Here is a 17680-nt window from a genome sequence, read left to right as displayed (position 1 = left end):
TGAGTAGAGAAGCGTGGAGTCTCCCCGATCATCTAACAAATAAAACTTAAAAATTATTAAAATTATTTCTATGAAATAAAGAAAAGGAAATTATCTTGGACTTTGAAATCTGGAGAACTGGATTCACTAACTCAAAAATTTATAGGTTAAGATAGATAAAATTATTTTAAGAGCTGAAAAAATAATGAGTGAGACCGGAGTGACCTTAAGTGTCGAGCCACCCCGGTTACGATTAAGGTAGTACTCTGGGCTAGAGATTTACCGTTTAGAATTTGATAAAATTTGACGTTTTAGTAAAGTACAGTAAGATGATAATAGAGATAAGCCCACTAAATTTTTGAAAAGCTCTAAAGAACTAATAAAAAATATTAAGCTTTTAAAGTTATATTGAGTTAAACATCAAGTCTTATGAAATATGACAGTTTTCATTTTATTTTACAAAAAGTGACATTCAAATCTCAACAAAAATTTAGGTGATGAAAAAAGATGACATTTAATATTTTTCGTAATTTGAAGTACAGATTCAGGGAATGGAATAGTAATAATTAAAAAAAAACTTTCAAAATTTATCTTTCTCTCTCTCTTTCTTTCTTTAATGCGATTTTGTATAGTAAAATCAACTTCGTAAATCAAACAAGGCTATGTATAGAACATTTGACACTTATAGTATCTGTGGTACTACCTTAATTTTATTGTGAAAAATAAACAATAAAAATTGTATAACTAAAATTTTATAATAATTCTATTCCAACCATAATGTAGCTTATTATCTCTTCTTATTTTCTGCCAGTCTTTTTTTGGTCAGCTGTAAAGGTTTTTTTCACCTTCAATATCAAGTTTTGACAGAGAATTTTTTATAGTCTCAATATAGCAGTAGTAATAATTTTAGTTTGCTCATTTCTACTTTCGTTTTACGAGGCATTGATCATTTATTTGATTACTTAAATTTATGTGTATAAAACAAAAATATAAAAAAATTACATCATGTAAACTTTTTTTTTATTTAAAAATTTTAAGAAAGCTTAACTTAATTAGGGGAGAAAGGGGTCAATTAAACCATGGGACAATTGATCCACTCGACTTAAAAAATCAAAAAAATTGAAAAAATGCTTCATCGTCTTAGAATTAGATTCTAATATGTTAAACTCTGATATGATCAAAATTTGAAATCATTGCGATTAATAAATTTTGTAAAATTGAGATTTTTGTATTTTTAAGTATGTAAACTTTTTTTTTCGGCTCTATCTTTATCTCGGGATAAAGTTTGAATTGTAGTAGTTGTATATACTTATACTTTATAATCTCCAATTTTGTTTATAGTGATATAATAGTTTATTTATTCATTATTTACTATTAATTGTCATAAAATTATATGGGATCAGTTGAACCTCCAGTCCCAGGGACGATTGAACCACGGAGAAGCATGAGACATGTGCGCGCATCTTGACTCTACATAAAAAATACTCAGGGAAATAACCTAACAATTTGATGAACTGAATTTATAATAAATATTTTTTTTTAATTTATTGTTAATTTACATAATATAAAATCTGTGCGTTAAAAATGTGCAATAGTAATTTAATTATTTATTTCTTTACATAAAGAGCCAACAGCAAAAGCCAATAACAGGGTCACTAGAGAATAAATTTAACGTCCTTTTACAAGATTATATTACATATAAAAGAAAAGGTATAAACAATAATATTTTAATGTACTTGCATTTTGAGAAAATTTGTGTTTTTTAAACATCTGTTAAGATTTGAAACATAGCCAAAATAATTTTAATTGATAATGATACGTTATTTAATCGAATAATATATAATTTAATAATATCAAAAATCGAGGTTCCGATTGGGATGTTATAAGTGTGACATCAGTGCGTGGTAGAAAAGGTGATATAAGCAAAAAGACGAAATTTGAGGTAATAATTGTTAAAGCAGGTGAAGTGTAAAAAGGAGAAAAAGAGTTATAGTTGATAATATGGGTACGGGAGATTCAATTAATTGGTTTTTTAAGCGAATAAAGTACGGGGTGTGGTGTTGGAGGTTAGAACAGTGTAAGGGCCAGGGGAACGGAGGAGCAAAGAGTAGCAATGAGTACGCTGTCGGTAAAGGAGGCGGGGAGCGTATAGAGTAAGGTAACCGGCGCAGAGAGGGAGACACAAAGTGATTCGGGTGAACCGCCAGAATTGTTATTGATGGAGCTCGAGGGGGAAGGGTTTCGAACACAGGGAAGTGAGGGGGACATCACAGTAGTGAAAAGTCGAGGAAGAGACCCGAAGGCGGCATCCTGGAAGAAGTTAAGGGCCAGCAGCTTGGGAGATTTAAATGGAAAGGACATAAGAGACTGGGCACGTAATGAGGGAGCTAAGCGCAAAGGGATCGAAGAAAGTGACAGAGAGCAAAAAGTGAGAGTAGTATCGCAAGGAAAAAAGGAGGACTCGGTAGAAGAGATGATAAGTCAGGGTTTTACAAAGGTTCTTGAAAAGCTGGACGAGAAGAAAAGAGAAAGAAAGAATCAGTTTGATGAGCTAAAGAGGGAGTTTGTAAAAATGGAAAAGAAGAATCAAAAATTGGAGTTGAAAGTGGGGAAATTATCGGCAGAACTGCAAGCAGGATGTAGAGGTAACAACCAAAAGTGGAAGGAGCTGGAAACGGGTATAGCAGAAAAAGAAAAAGCAATGGAGAACAGATTGGACAAGGTGGAAAAGGAGATAGACAAAATAAGGGAATTAAGTCTAGCTTTATCGGGCGGAGCGGAAAATCCGGAAGGAAAAGAGGGAGACAGTAGACGGGAAGCAGAAGAAAAATGGATGGAAGAGGAAGAAAGGGAAAAAAAGGAGTAAAAACCTAATTATCATTGGATGGGATAAAGGAGATGATACGGGTAAGGAGGAGGTGGCAAAATTTTTTAGGGAGGAGCTGGGGGTAGAAAGCGAGATAGAAGATATAGAAGGGGTGAAAAATATCGGAAAGAAGGGGAAGAAAATGACTTGGGTAAGAATGAAGATGGGAGCAGGGAAAAGAGAGATTATGGAAAAGAAAAGAAGGTTAAAAGGGAAAAAGATCTTTATAGAGAATGACAGAACGAGAAAGGAAAGAAATGCCCAGAAATAATTGAATAGAAGAGCATAGATTGCCAGAAATAAGGAGGGAGTGAAGGAGGCAAAAGTGGGGTTTCGGAAGCTTTGGCTAGACGGCGTGCTATGGGTATGGAAAGTGGAAGGAGAAGTGCTCATGGTCAAAAATCGAGACAGAAGGCGAGAGGTAGTTTAAAAGAAAAAGGGTTAGGGGGGGGTTAAGGTGTGTGTTTTGGAATGTGGCAGGGATAAAAGGGAAAGACCAGGAGTTTTGGGACTATATTCAAGAGTTTGACTTCATAGGGTTGACAGAGACGTAGGTAGAGGAGAAGGAGTGGGGGTGGTGGGAAAGGAGACTGCCCAAAGAGTGGGTATGAAAGTACGAACCTGCGAGGAGAGAAAATAAAAGAGGAAGAGCAAGGGGGGGAATCTTTTCGGGGGTAAAAAGAGGATTAGAGAATGACAAAGGACATGAGCAGAAAGATGGAACAATATGGAGGAAGGTGATGGTGAATGGAAAACTTTGGAACACAGTTACGATATACAACGAAGGAGGAAGAAAAGAGATACTGAAGGATTTGGACGAGTGGATTGAGGAACCAGAAGGAAGAATGATAATAGGGGGGGAATGAAATGCAAGAACAGGAGAGGAAGGGAGCTTAGAAGAACTGAATGGGGGAGAGAAAAGGTGGTCTAAAGATACGGTGGTAAATAGAGAAGGAAGGAATCTGTTAGACTGGGTTGACAAAAGAGGGTGGATAATCATGAACGGGAATAAGGGAGGAAGAGAAGGAGGGGAATGGACCTTTGAGAGAGGAGAATCCAGATCAGTAATTGATTATGGGATAATAAATTTGGAATCCTGGGAGGAGATTAGGGGAATAAAAGCAGGAACTCGAATCGACTCGGACCACCAACCAATAATAGTAGAGCTAAAAGAAGGAATCAGTGGCGGACAAGATAAAGTAATAGAAAAAGAGGTGAAAGAACGTTGGGTTCAATGTTGGAACCGTAGGGACTTGGAAAGGTATGAAGAGAAGGAGGAAAGTATAGAGTGGAAAGAACAGAGAGGTGAAGAAAGGTGGAGAAAACAGAAGGAACAGGTGGGAAAATGTTGTGTCACAAGATTAGTAAAAAACAACAGGGGGTTAAAGGGATGGTGGGATGAGGAGTGCAGGCGATCTAAAAGAGAATTGAACAGAGAAATAAGGAAGAAGAGGGGAGCAGGGATGTTGACTAAGCTGAGGAAGAAATATAGAGAGCTTTTGGAGAGGAAGAAAAAGAGTTGGGAAGAAAAGATGGAGAAAAAACTTGGAAGGATAAGAAATGAGAAACAGGCATGGGAATTTCTGGGAAGAGATTTAAAGAAAAGAGAGGGTATAAAAGAAATTTATCAATAGAAGAGTAGAAAAACCACTTTATGAAAGGGTTAGACAAAGTAACAGAAAAACCAGAGATTCTAAAGGAAGTAGGCAGGACGGGAGAAAGTAAATGGGAGACAGAACCAACGGATGAAGAAATTGATAGGCAGATAGTGAAGCTGAAGAAAGAGAAAGCGGAAGGAGGGGATGGAATAAAAAATGAAGCGTGGAGATACGGAAGAGGAAAGATCAGGTGCAGAATAAGAGAAATTATAAAAGAAGTGTGGAGAGGAGAATACTTCCCGGAAGATTGGAGGGAAGGGATTATAACTCCGATCTTTAAGAAAGGAGAAAAGGATTGTTTGGATAATTACAGGGGGGTGACTCTCACAAGCACGGCGTATAAAATATATGCATCGATAGTGAATGAGAGAATCTTGAAGTCGGTAGAAGAGAAAGGAAGGTTTGAGGAAAACCTGGCGGGGTTCAGGAAGGGAAGAGGGTGCATGGACCATGTATTCACCCTAAAGCACTGGATAGACAAGGTAATAAAGGAGAAAGGAGAAGCCGCATATGTATTGTTTCTGGACCTAAGAGCAGCCTTTGATAAGCTAGATAGAGTAGAGTTGTTGAAGGCAATGGAGAAGATAGGATTAGAGGAGGGACTTATTGAGCAGGTGAGAAGGATATATAAGGAGACGAAGTGCAGGGTTAGAGTAGGGGGAGAGCTATCGGAGGGATTCTAGACGAAGAAAGGAGTGAGACAGGGGTGCTCTTTGAGTCCTACCCTTTTCAATATATACGTGGCAGATATGGAGGATTATATGAAAAGGAGGCAGGTGGGAGGAGCGTTAGTGGGAGGGAGAAAGATCTGGACTCTGGCATATGCGGACGACACGGCAATGGTGGCGGAAAACGAGGAAGAAATGAAGGAGATGATGAAGCTAGGGGAGAGATACTTCAAGAAAAAAAAGCTCGAGGTCAATGTAGGGAAGACTAAGATGATGAAATTCAGCAAAGGAGGAGGGAGAAGAAGAAGGAAAAAGAGACCATAGAAGTGGGAAGGAAAGGAGATAGAAGAGGTAAAGAATTTCAGCTATCTAGGATATATATTCATGAGAAATAATGGTGCAAAGGATCACGTCAAGGAAAGAGTGAGGAAAGCGAGACATGCAATGGGAAGAGTATGGGGGTTAGGAGAAAGGAAATTTGGAGGAAGACTTAAATGGAGGATGCTGCTCTTTAACAGCATAGTGAAAAGCATCCTGATGTACGGAGCGAAATTGTGGGGTTGGAATGAGAGAAAGGAGGTGGAAAGACTGCAAGTACGGCAGATGAGCAGATGAGCAGTACGGAAGATGGATAATGGGGGTAGGTAGGCAGGTACCAGGGTATATAGTGAGGAAAGAGCTAGAACTGGAAAAGATAAGGGTCAGTACTGGATACATACAGAGCTTTAAAGTTTAAGGAAAAACTAAGATTTAACGAAGGAAGGACGTTGGTGAAAAAATGCTGTGAAGAGAGAGGAAGAAGAACGGCTTTAGGAAAGATAAAAGATGTAGAGAGGGAAAACTATCTCATGAGATGTGGATGGTCATCGGCAGGACTATAGTTGGAGTGGCGGGAGGAAAAGGAAATGAGCAGAAAGTTAAAGGAGAGAGACTTCTCGGCACAGAAACAGGAGCGAAGGACGGGGATAGAGAAATCAAATTTCAATCAGGATTTTAAAAAAAGAATAGTAGAAGGTGTGCCGGAATATTGGAGGGAAAGGGAGGGATGGAAATTGGAGAAAAAAAGAATAGCAGCGAAGATAATATGTGGCAGTGAATGGAAAGGCAGCAGATATTGGTTAGATGAAGAAGATAGAAAATGCAGACTATGTAAAGAAGAAAGCGAGACGATGGAGCATGTAACGAGAAGATGTAAAAAAATAGTAAAATGGGAAGGAAATGAAGAACAGTTCATGAATTTGGAAAAAGGGGCAATAGAGTGGATGAGAGGGTGGTTGGAAAGAGTTGGGAAGAGGGAATTGGCTTGACGGTTTTTGTTTTTTCTTTTCTTTTTTAGTTTTTAGTCTTTAATAGTTTGTTTTATCTTATTTTAAATTTAAGTCACTGATGTTACGATAGAGAGAAAAGGAGTTTTGTAAAGCCATATATAAGTAATTGTAACGCCGTAAGGCAACAATTAAAAATTTAATAAAGAATAATATCGAAAATCTCGGAGGAAAACATATTTGAATTAAGCCAAGTTTCATTTAAGTTTCAAGTAATATTAACAAGTAACAATTAATATATTATTTGTTAAAAATTCGGGTTTGTGTTTTAAATAATATTGGTTCAATTGACCCTGAACAGTGGTTCAATTGCCCCCAAGAAGGGGTCAATTGAACCATTCGACGCGTTGGCATAAATTAATAATTTTTAAGAATTCACGTTGTTTATTGACTAATTCATGTATTGATGATGATAGTAGATTCAATCAGTAGACATAATAAACTACCATTCCAAGAAAAAAAAAATTATTATTTAGTTTTAATTTGAATAATAAAAAATTGCTAAACTTTTTTTGGTTCAATTGACTCCCTCCTCCACTAATTAATTTTTATGAGGTATAAAAGATTTCGGTTAGTGATAAATACGTCAATTGCCAGTCGAAAATTAATTTAATTAATTGACCGGTGTCACCCGAACCGATATTTTAGAAAATAAACTTGATTTAAGAAAAAGAGTTGATAATTACGGTAAAATAAAAATCACAAATAATGAAGAAATATTTGTAGATTAGATATATATTAATTATGTTTTTTTATTATAAAATATATTAAAAGCATTACGATAATAATCATGATTTTTAGATCAAGTATAGATCAATTTTTTAGTTATTAATCATTTTTACTTAATGAGTTATCAGCTGAATTTTAAGACGATTAATTGCTCGTATTTAAATGAGAGTGAACAATAAAATTAAATTCAAAATTTAATGTATGATCGATGTCTTTTAAATCACACTCTCCGATGAAATAAGAGGTATCAGCTATTAAATATATTTTTTAAGTAGTTAAGAAATTAAACAATAGTTGTTTTTTTTTTTTTTTTTTTTTTTTTTTCTCAAAAAGTACTGGAGCGCCAATAACCTTAGTGCTAGTTGAGGGTTTATAAAAAATTGTTTTAACTCTGTTTTGTCGATTAGTAGTCGACAAAAAACTGCATATCAATTTAATGCAATGAATGATGTGGGTAAAAATTTTTCATTAAAAAAATTTATTTATTTATATTTTCTAAAAAGGAATCATAATCATCATTGGACTATCTGAAAACTCCTGTTTCAGCCCCTTTACTTTTTCATTTCGTCATTTAACCGATGGTAGATAATAATATAATAATTTCTGTTTAAAAAATTTTTCTTTAATAAATTCTTGCAGTTAAAAAAAAAAGGCAGGAAGCCGTAACAAGTTTTGGAAATAATTGTATAATTTATAAAACTAGATAAATAAAGTTTTATTCTTCATCACACTTTTTTAATAAATAATATTTCTTAATAAAATTTAAATCTAACAAGTGTAAAATAAATGATGAGAAATTTAATAAATTTGAGCTGTATTAATTTTCGTTTCATAATAACGTTGCTATTTTTCATATTATATAGCTTAATTTAGATTGGTCATTTATTCCATAAATACAGCTATATAACATAGTAATTTAACATGAAGAGTTTCTATTGACTACGTATTCTCATTAAACAAACATTTTCGAACCCGAATAAACTATCAAAAAATGTTGGTTAAGATATTATTACTTATTATAATCGTCACCAAAGTTATTCTAAATGTATAACTTCGAAAGTAAAATAAATAAAAAAATACCATAAATTTTACTGTTATGAATTTCTATAAACTAAATAATAGTATAATTAATTACATACTATTTGGCGGAATCCGTAAGTTGGTACTCTCGTCGTCGATCATAACATTCCTGAATACCGGAATCTGCCCACAGATCCTTAATAGCCTCTACATACGGACTTTCAAATGTCGTCACAGTTTCAAAATCTACGCTCCTGACTAACTCTGCTTTTTCCTGGATCAAAAAGTCATCGATTAGCTGTGCAAGAATAAAGTTAGAATTTAAAAAATATAATGATTTGAATTCATACTTGACTTGAGCTATCACCGTATGAAATTTTAAGGAGATCCATCGCCCTTATCATTGACTGCATTGCCATAAATATATTTTGGTATACAAGCTTGATAAAGCCTCTTTTGTCTTCGTCCGAATAACCAGAACCGTGAATAATTCTCATTTGTTTGATGAATGTTGATTTCCCTGATTCACCAGTACCTTCAATCAAATAGTTAATTTCTATTAAATTTTTTATGCTTTTAATTATAAGGATGAAGATTACATAAAAATGAAGGCATCAATTTTAATAACTACATATTTAACTTTTAGTTTGTGTCATTGTGATTGCTGAAAAATTTATTCTTTGAAAATGATAGATAATGCTAGAAAAATATGCTTATATTTCAAAAATTGAATTTTTTAGAGTCTGTTAGATTGCACACTAAGGAGTATCAAAAAGTTTTCTTAAATATAAAATTATAACTAAGAAACCCTTCTTATGATTCTCATAAGGAAGTAAATTAATATTAAACGACTTGTTAATTTTTTTTAAATTATTTCATCCATAGTTACTACATAGTTTTTGAGATATTAATAATGAATAAGAAAAGTGTTCGAAAATACTTATGAGTAAGAAATAATAAGCAATAGCATAAACTATACCGCAATTAGTACGCTACAGTTTGCGTAAAACAACTAACTTAATGGAAATTTCTGTGAAATACAAACAAAAAATGATAAATTTTACCATTAACGAAAACAAAATTAAAGATTTTCAAAAAATTTACGCATATTCAGGTATTAAGACTTACAGATATATCATACTTATTGAAATAGTTAAGTTATATTTAATATATGTCGGTATGTGAGATCAATAATCATGTTAATTTCGAAAAAATACTCTTATTATTGATCTTCTTATATGTTACAAATGATTAACTATGTTACAGTAGACCTGATCACCATACTAAAATAAAATAACAAATTTTATTTTTATTTACAATAAAAATTACCTCTTTTGATATATTTCACAGAAAATGTACTAACATAATGATCAATATCAAAATTTGTTGATTAAATTGAATATTTTTTATTTTCTTCAACAGAGAATTTTGAACTCATCAAGTCTTCAACCAACAATTATAATTTATTGATAAAAAATTTTGTTTCAGTATAACAGTTGGGTTTAGTTTTTAGAGTAATTTATCTAACTATTTTTCGATCACAAGTGTATTCTAATTTAAAATAATGAATCTCTAATATTTAAAGAAAATGATAATTTTATTTTTAGTTTTCTTGACGTCAATTTATTTTATGAACGTCTGTGAGTATTTATAATATTTCTAAAAAGAGACAATTGGGTTGTAACATTTACTTCTGAAAAGAAATTTATTTCTTTATAATTTTCACAATTAATTGATTACTCCAATATTTTTGTTCTCTTACACTGAATCCTCACCATTTTTCACAAAAAATATGAAAATTCGACTACTGTTGTATTTATACAAAATGAAGATACAATTTTTATCTGACAAGTTTTAAACCAAATTTGTTCAAAAATAGAAGACCAAACGTTATTTATTACAAAAAATTCGATGGCGAAATTAACAGTTATATATGTTGGGACATTGTATTAAATTAGAGTATTAATGAAGTTAGTTCTTATGCACAATTGAAACTAGTGAAATATTTTATTACAAAATATATTTTATGAAAGATTTGTCTTTTTTTTACAACATTTTAAATTCTTCCAACTTCACAGATCTCAAGTTTTAAAAACAAATTATAGTTTCAAAAATACTTGCAGCTTCTTTCGATTGATGCATTACGAGGTATTCTTTGAACATTTCTGACAAAAAAAAAAAAATATCTTTCCATTCATTTCATAATCAAAAAAATGCCTTTCGTTTATTAAATACCGGTGTCTGAATGACGTTTTCCGGAAGGGTATCTTAGAAATTTAGTGACTTCATATTTCGAAGCACTACGGGTATCTAGAATTCAGTACAACGACAAAAAGCCACGGAGAGTAAGTCAGACACCGGAAATCAATATCATCAGATAATTTACCTCTGCACAGAGGATAAGCAAATTTTTTCATAAATTTATTTATTGCACGAGTATAGATATCATAAAGTTATAAAGAATTATCATTCAGCACACAGTACGTATGATGAAGTAATTTTCATAATATTGCACGACTTATTGGGTGGAGCAGTAGACTCTTTTATGAGAAAAATTTGTCCCTATTTTTGTTGTTATACTTCTATTAGTAAAAAAAAAACCAAGACGTTTTGCAAACTATCAAACAAATAAAAAAACCTTCAACACGATATTCTAATTTCTAATTTTGATAAAGAATTAATAGATATCTAGTCGTAATACCTGGAAACATCTATGAGAAAAGAAATAAATGATTTTTTTTATTAGAAGTTAAACGACCATTATGTCGTGCATTTTTGAAATATTTAAATTTTGCATTTTATTTTTTGTGAATTAAAATCATACAGAAAGTTAGATTTTTTAATTTTTAAAGTTATGTACCGCGTCTACCGAAATCAACTTTTGCATGAAAGTAAAAGAAACAGAGAAGATTGCTAATAATCGAATTGTGTGCTCTAAACAGCATCTCATACCATTTTCCATCTAGCTCGTTCTCTACGGAACTATGGTTACATACTTGAATCTTACTTTATCTTACACTAGTCTATTGGCCAGGGCGTGTCGCTGTTGTTGCTCGTGCAAAAGCATGAATGAAACCACCGTCACGCGTAATTCTTCGATTTTTCTGCACCAAACACAGCTTCCCTCTGACCTCTTTGCCCATCTTCTTCTCTTCTATTCTCAACATCTTCGCACATAACAGGGTATCCATTCTATACACTTTTCATACTCCATATTATTCAATTACTCTTTGCTATTATATTACTTAACACGACTGTGTAAAATATATATGTATATAGTTATATATACTTCGTGCTACTTCACCGTCATTCTCAGATATAATCATTATCAGACATATAAAATATATTAGTTTGTGATTGTATTTGCAATTTTTTTACCAGTCTTTTCTGATTTTGATTACATTACTTTTCAATGTTTTATTGCTTCTCTTCTAAAGTAACTTTAAAAATTGAGTTACGGTTTTTGTTAACCAATTGCAATAAAATATCAAAAATTGTAATGAATCTTCCCTAGTAGAAATGATCAATTTTTCACTTGATTAAATCTAGTATCTGGCTAGCGATCATATCTAGTAACTGGCCAGCAATCAAATCCAGTAACTGGCTAGCGAAACTAGGTAAAAACTAGAAATTGCGCCACCTACAACTAAATCGTAAACATTGGTCACACCGATGTTCTACTTATACTAGTGTGTGTATGTTTATTTTTTCACTTTAACCTGTAAGTTGAGGTATCTTTAGTAAATATTAAGAAACAGTGTAAATAATTAAAAATAATTGTGTATTTCAATATAAAAATAATCTGTTATATATTTGAAAAAATAGATAAAATAAAAAAAATCGACATACCGAATTACGATTGTGGGCATTAATCAAAACAAATACTCAAGACTGTCATCGAGATAAATTATTAAAAATTTTATAATTATTTCGTTTATTAATTACCACTATTTTTATTATTATTATTATTATTATTATTATTATTATTATTATTATTACACTTATAGAAGGATTTGTTTATATTTAATAAGCTTTATTAACTGTTAATAAATAATTTTTTAACATCAAAGGATTTAATAAATATTTATTAACAGTTAATAAATATTTATTAATGGTCAATGAATATTTGTTAACTGTTAACAAATATTTATTTAAAATAAAAAGCAAAAATAGCAGTTTATTTTGACACTTTTTATAACTCTATAGCTGGAATACATGATAATAATTCAATTCACTAAATAAATTAACATTTTTAATATTTAAAAATGTAAAAGATAATTATGAGCTGTGATAGAATTCGGTATGTTACAATAAACGTTATTATAATGTGATATAATTATTGCAAATAATTTATAAAGATGAATTTTATTTATAAGCAATCTTCATATCATATGACATTGCAAGCGAAACAAATTCGCTGAACAAAATATTTATTAACTGTTAATAAAAATTTGTTAACTATTAATAAATACTTATTAACTATTAATAAATTTACTTTCCTCCCAAATAAATTTTTATTGAATGTTAAAAAATATTCATTAAAATTTAATAAATTAAATAATTGTCTTCAAATAAATTAAAATATTAATAGTTAAAAAATCCTTCTATCAGTGTATAATTTTGAATTGTAACAAACTTATCCACATTCAATTTCAAATAACCTCAAATCCTACAACTGTCGCCATGTTTTATTTGATATCTAATAAAACTGGCCAGTAACTAGATAGTTACTGGATATTATACTAGCCAGTTCCTAGCTTAAGTCTAGTTAAACTAGCCACTTACTGGCTAGATACTTGCTTGCATTTCTACTAGGGTTAACAGTCTTGTATAGTACTTTATTTTTGATGACGTTTATATGAAATTTCAGATTTTCTGATAGGGAAAAAATACCGAGGTCATCTAAAAACTGATCGAGGCCTTCGGGTTTAAAAATAATGAAGGCATAATGTGGAAAAATGAACGTACAACAGTCCAGTGCACGCGGGAGATTTCAGGCGAAACGAAATGCGATAAAAAAAAATATTATACTAATATTTTTTCTATTATTCTTTGTCTAAGACATTTACATTTTTTAATAACGTAATAGTTGTATTGTTTAAATAATTTTTTTCATGGTTTGGATTGAAAATTAATTACAGTTTGCTTACATGATACTTTATTTGAAAAAATAAACTTCAGAAATTGTAAGCGATGCGGGATTTCATTACGATGGATATCATTACGAACGGACCGTGAGAAAATTTAGTGCGCTCATTTTGAAGGAGTTTTTTGATCGATTTTTCAAAAACAGTAATCAATTGAAAAGATAAGTTCTGTTGATTTAAGTGTTCAAATCCTATAAATAAGTTACTACTTATTTTTCTATGCTTTTTTTTTTTATGAGCAAGTAATTTTGAAATAGAGCATTAAAAAAAATAATTAGTTCAACTTCAACCATCACATATAAATTTATAGACCATTAACCAAGTGTCACTTCATTAGATAATATCTCTGTCTTATTTTAATACAAAGCATAAGCAACACCATGCGCATGTGTAATAAAAATGAAAAAAAAAAAAAATTCCACAGCCATGTATTTATATGCAAATTGTGATCGATAAATAAGATTTTTTTAATCGAAGTTATTGTTTATAATAAATAAGAATTTAATTTTATTAGTTTGAAAACTATAATTGTGAAATCACATTTATATCATCATTATATTATATATTTTTGTTAAACAGAATTTTCATTTTAAAATTATATACACACGCATTGTATAAATTAAATGTAACACGTGGTTTAGAATTTTATACTTTCTTCCTAAAAAGAGAAGTATACTATTATTTACTCTTGACCTCAAAATAAGTAATAATTTTTATACACGGATAAAAAAAAACCTGATTCAAGAAAAAAAAAATTAAAACAGATTATCTTGTACGTAATAGGTAGAAATCACAATAATAAAATTTTGAAAAAGTATCAATCTATCATTTAATTTAACTACTCTGTCAATTGAAAAATTGATTTTAGAAGAAAACTTATCACCAACTGTCAGATGACCTAAATATTTAAAAAATATCGTAAATAAGAATTTTTCAAGAAAGTGATTTGTTAAATAAAGTTTCACATATTTTAAACTGATCAACTTTACAAAAAAATACTTTATTTCTTCACTTTGAAGACAGAAAACTGTTTAAAAAAATTTTTTTTCAAGTTTAATTACTTCTTGCAATTAGAAAATTTGTAACCAATTCTACAAGCTCGGTAAAAACTGGTTATTTTTTTCGAAAACTACTGTTGGTGGAAAATTTCCAAACTATTGTTGCTTAGCTCTAATTAATTTTCACAATCTCATAAGGTTTTCTTTTATTTACAAAAAAAAGATGCTACTATCGTAAAGTTCGTAAATTGATGTGGTCCTATGAAGTTTTAGTAAAAATATATAATGAAATAACAAACCTTAAATTTTTAATTAATTGATGTTTACTATATAATCATTCGCGTTTAAAATTCTGAATCAATCGACCTTTCTATCAAACAAAATTTTGAGAAAAATAATTTTTACTTTGAAGAGTTTGAAAATGTTAACAAAAAACATTTCAACTATTACGAATATAATTCTTCAAAAGATTCAAGAGGCGTTCTTTCATATTGCAGTTTAATAAATTTCTTCTATGCTTATAAAAATTTCCAGAAAAACGCTCCAATACTTAATAGATTATTTAAAAGTCTATCTCTTAAGAGAGTTTTTTATTTTTCTTTTGAAATTTCAAGTTTTTATTTACTGTACAAGTCCAACAAAAAAAGCACGATTTCTCTCAATAAATGCAAGTAAAGATGGAAGTGGTTCTCAAATCTTGAAAATATTCGTAAGTTTTAAAACTGGGCTACCGGGTCAATGATTTTTAAAATGTTTTTCTTTTGCAATAATGCATTGCCGTATAATTAAAAACTATAAATCGACGACTTTTACAGATATTGTCTATGGTTGATTTGTATGATTTGATAAAAAGAGCTAGACGTTTGAAATTTGATCTAATCTTTGGTATGTATGTATTATGCAAGGAAGTATTAAAGAATGAGAAGTAATTAAATATAGAATCACTACAGTAAAGATAAAAAAAAAGTTCAGGAAACAATATTTAAATAATTATCACAGAGGATGATTTTTTAAGTAAAAATTTATTAGTAATGAAGCATTTTTTCTCTTCACTTACTTAAAAAGACTACAATAAGTTATAAGTGATAATAGTGTGATAAATTATCGAAAAATGAAACACAAATATTGCACGACACTCGTTATCAATTTTTAATATCATAAAAATTGATAAAGGGAAATAATAAAATCAATACAACACATCATCGAAACCGCATTAATTTGGAAAAATCAAAAGAGAGAAAAGGGGAGGGAGAAAGAGAGAGAGAGAGAGAGAGAGAGAGAGAGAGAGAGAGAGAGAGAGAGAGAGAGAGGGAAGATAGTAAAATGGATCGATAGATGTCGACGAGCATCTCACCATCGTATCCCCAGCTATAGAGTACAGCTGCCTTGATACTCGTCTGCTTGCTCTAACGCTCCTCTTTTCTATTCTATCCTATCCATATACACTGATAGAATATAACCAGTGTACGATCTCTTACACTGTACAATATACACCACAGTGTACTGCAAAATTAGTCGTAAAACATGTTCTTCTTCTATTCGTCTCTTCGATTTTACTTCTATTCTCAGTTAACGAGCGTATGGTCATCATTACTACCATAATATAGGACATTCCCCACCCAATCTTCTATAAGTTTGCATTTACATTCATTTTTTCGGATTCTGCGTTTATACTCAAAACTTGTCAAAATATTTTTCTTAAAATATAATAAAAAAAAGTCAATCAAATACCTTCATATTTTTTCATCAATTTCATATGATAGGAACGAAATCCTAAAAATGACTTTGTTGAATCAGAAAGTCAAAAATTTATGGAAATAAACAAGAATTCTTCATCAACGCTCTTACACTTTACTAACGTGACAGCAGCTGCTTAATAATAAATTGACTATCTCATTCAAATAGTCGGTGTGGTTAAATCATTGAAAATTATCAGAATCAAATCTATTTTCTTCCATGTTACATTTCTTGAAGGAGGATTTTCTCACAACGAATTCTTATTGGAGGTCTCCCCAATTCAAGAGACATCTTGTCACACGAATTTTATTCTTGTGTGCGTCTCTCTCTGCGCCTAGAGTTGGTAACAGATCCACACTCGGTGTGTCTCATAATTTTATTATTTTGTATTAATTTTATTAACTTATATACTGTATATCATTTATATTTGAAAATTTATATAATAATATTATTAGTTCTTAAGTACTAATTTTACATTTATTTTCAGAAAATTGTACTGGATTATTTATAATTTTATTGTTTCATTTAATATTGATTAATGGTAATATGTCATAGCCCTGGCTCGCACGGGAGATTCCCTAAAATATCGATTGCGAGCACAGGGACTAGTAATTTTGGTAAATGACTTGAGAGGCCCTCGTGATCGGGCACGAGGTCTCGTAGTTTTTTGTAAAATAAAAATCGGGAGACATGCGGGAGTCCGCATAATGTAAGGAGTGTGGATCTGGCATCTTAGTTCGAGTTTCCTTTTTTGGTGAGTACTCACAAGTTGAGCCATGTTATTATCCACGCACCGCGTAGTCTCCTGGCGAATAATTTGTATTAAAAATCGTTATTAGTTATTCGAGTCAGCCAGTATTTATTTATTTAATTTTTTAATTATATTTCGTCGAGATAACCCGACTGGGGAATTCGGGTAAATCTCAGTTAGTATTATTTAGAAATAATTTAGTTTATAATCAACGTCGTCATAAAATAAACGGTCTACTCAGGATCTAGACCAATAATTAATAATTGTACGCGGCAAGACTATTATTATTGTTGTTATATAGTCCACCCGACTAAGGAATTCGGCTCTGGACTTAGTCTTAAGTAAATTCCTTTTGAATAAATAATTTATTTGTTCATTATTAATATTTGCTGATTTATTAATATTTTGAGTTACGTAAATTACTTCCTCCTTTCTTTCCTAATATTATAGTATATTATTTATCTTTCCCTGGAATAACTGCAGATCGGCCCTGGAAAATCTGAGGTTTGCTATTTCCTGGTAAAAAAATAGCTGGCGTCCAAAATCGTGCACTAACCCAGCCTGAAGAAAAACTGCGGGTTGCTTGGGAGGCTAAGAGTTACCTCCCAAATCATTTTTTGTTTATTAAGCATTTTAATCAATTGTTGGGCGACCTGGACAAGGATAAATGACAACTGGCCTCTCCACCGTCAGTTGAAATTTATTTTTTTGTTACAATCTTGACCAATTTTTTATCTCGAAAGCATTATTCAAGGACATTAATTTTTTCTGTATTCACTCCTTATAAGTTTACTTAGAAGCC

The 17680-nt window shown here is 31.0% G+C and overlaps 1 protein-coding gene across 15 annotated transcripts in view; it reads right to left on the bottom strand.

The window, feature by feature from the left end:
* The window catches only part of LOC123265780 (guanine nucleotide-binding protein G(q) subunit alpha), a 66443-nt gene that overhangs the window by 16119 nt on the left and 32644 nt on the right, over positions 1-17680 (bottom strand). For all 15 annotated transcript variants that reach the window (XM_044729686.1, XM_044729690.1, XM_044729689.1 and 12 more), the window contains 2 exons: positions 8596-8780; positions 8365-8519 (listed from right to left, as the gene is read on the bottom strand). In XM_044729686.1, coding sequence (XP_044585621.1) covers positions 8365-8519; positions 8596-8780 — 340 coding nt within the window. The remainder of the gene's footprint in view (positions 1-8364; positions 8520-8595; positions 8781-17680) is intronic.

The sequence above is a fragment of the Cotesia glomerata genome, linkage group LG5 (genome assembly GCF_020080835.1).
Source record: "Cotesia glomerata isolate CgM1 linkage group LG5, MPM_Cglom_v2.3, whole genome shotgun sequence".
NCBI lineage: Eukaryota > Metazoa > Arthropoda > Insecta > Hymenoptera > Braconidae > Cotesia > Cotesia glomerata.
Note: the sequence above shows the minus strand (reverse complement) of the source record. Positions and strands in the feature narration are given on the sequence as shown.